This window comes from Sinocyclocheilus anshuiensis, unplaced genomic scaffold (assembly GCF_001515605.1).
Source record: "Sinocyclocheilus anshuiensis isolate Anshui unplaced genomic scaffold, SAMN03320099.WGS_v1.1 scaffold1448, whole genome shotgun sequence".
Classification (NCBI taxonomy): domain Eukaryota; kingdom Metazoa; phylum Chordata; class Actinopteri; order Cypriniformes; family Cyprinidae; genus Sinocyclocheilus; species Sinocyclocheilus anshuiensis.
In genome coordinates, this window is record NW_015547730.1 from 922,556 (window position 1) to 924,516 (window position 1,961).

General features: G+C 40.7%; 1 protein-coding gene across 1 annotated transcript in view; it reads right to left on the minus strand.

Moving 5' to 3' along the window:
• The window catches only part of LOC107704320 (vacuolar protein sorting-associated protein 8 homolog), a 59,207-nt gene extending 58,404 nt beyond the window's left edge, over positions 1-803 (minus strand). Inside the window, exons 1-2 of the mRNA XM_016507212.1 lie at positions 589-803; positions 330-411 (exon numbers count right to left, since the gene is read on the minus strand). Of these exons, the coding sequence (XP_016362698.1) occupies positions 330-384 (55 nt within the window). The 5' untranslated portion in view covers positions 385-411; positions 589-803. The remainder of the gene's footprint in view (positions 1-329; positions 412-588) is intronic.
• Positions 804-1,961: the final 1,158 nt, after the last annotated feature.

Below are 1,961 nucleotides of genomic sequence, written 5' to 3' on the forward strand. Positions count from 1 at the left end.
TATCCTAACAAACCATACATCAATGGAAGTCAGCTTTCAGATGATGTATAAATCTCAATTTAGAGAAATTGACCCTTATGACTGGTTTTGTGGTCCAGGATCACATTTAATCCATGCACACTATAATGTAAGTTATTAAAACATTTGGAAATGAATATCGTTGTCATCATTTCAGAAGTAAGAGAATAAATATCATAGGATGAGAATGAGGGGCTTTTTTTATATTGTTGAATATTTATTCTTATAGGGACATTGGAGTTACAAAGGTCGAGGACTGCTGCTATACTGTGGATAAACTCAAAACTAGTGCTTGTGTGTGTTTGTCTCACTCTCTGAAGTGTGTTTGGTGTCGGCTCCTTTGAGTAGTTTCTGTGGTGACATCATCGCCTCGAGGAGAGGAAACCACAGAGCCTGAGAGTGACAGAAGATTGATGCACACACACACACACACACACACACACACACACACACACAGTGAGAGAGAGAAATGTAAAACCGGGAATAAGAAGATCAATACATCCTGTTCATGAAAAACACAGCCCAGGTTGATCGGACAGTGCACACACACACACACACACACACACACACCTCTCTCTGCTGCTGGTTGAGACCGTGCGAGCTCCTCTGACACAAAGCAATGATGTCATGCAGAGCTTCCTCCACTCTTTGTAACAGACTCGGCACTTCATCACCTGTCTTCTCCTCCTCACCATCGGGCTTGTCTGTCTCTGAGCCTTCCAGGGCAAGTTTGTGGAGCTTGCCCTTCAGGGTCTGAGAAGCAGAAATCAACAGATCGATAGCGCATTTCCACAAGCCCTTTCTGTCTCACCAGGAATATTTAAGACACTGTTCTCTGAAACACCATCTAAATGAATTGGCCATTTCTGATGGTGCTTTCACACTGGCAGTTTAGTTCGAAACAAGGCACGGTTCGCATGAAAACATGGTAATGTGAAAGCTGCCATGCAGAACGGAAGCGTACCGAATCCGAGAATACCTGTAGGAGGTGGTCTGAGTTTGCTTGCCCTGGAACTGTGGCGCAATTTGCATGATTGCGAAAGCAACTCGGACTCGGGTGCACACTTGTTCAGGAAGTAAAATAACCTGTGCATGCAGGGCTGTACGTTAACTTTTTTTTCACATAGCACTGGTGCTACAGAGGTTGAAAGTTTTGTAGCACAGGCCAAAAAGTTGTAGCACAAGTATAAAACGTCTGTTATCATGTCTGAAACAAACACAAGTAATGGAGTTCATCACTTAAACAGGCACTGATGTTCCATACAGAGCACAAAAAATACAAACCATCACAAAAATTGTTTTAAGACAAAGTTTTCTTAGTTTGCTAAAAATGGAAGAGTGCAGAAACATAACACCTCTTACACCTTAACAAAATATAAAATAAAAAACAATGGCAGACATTTAGGCAAAGCATGCATTTCAGCCTGATGACAATGTCATTAATTCAACAAAGCACACATAAGGGATGACAGCTAGCGTGTAGTGTAATTGTGCATAGTGAGTGCAATCAGAGCGGCAAAAAGCAGCGTTTATGCAACACACAGAGCGAAGACGCAAGTGTCCTTGTGCATTTTAGCACCAAATTAATAACAATAATAAAAAATATGGACCCACATACCCACATTGTTGTTCTGTTTTCTATCATGCGCTGTGCACAGTTGTGGTGATGAACGCTTTACCGCATGATGTGTGAACATGATGTGTGGTGTGAGAGCGCCATGGCGAGGTGGGTTATTGCGAAGGGTCATTTAATTACATATTCATAAATATATACTAAAAACAGTCACCAGATGAAGATAATTCAAATATATTATTAAGGCAGGTGAAAACACTCAATAGACATTAAAAAAAACCCCGCAACTTTGTCAATGTAATTTGTAATGTATATCCATACTGAAAATATACTACCATTCAAAAATTTGGAGTCGGTAAGATTTTTTTGT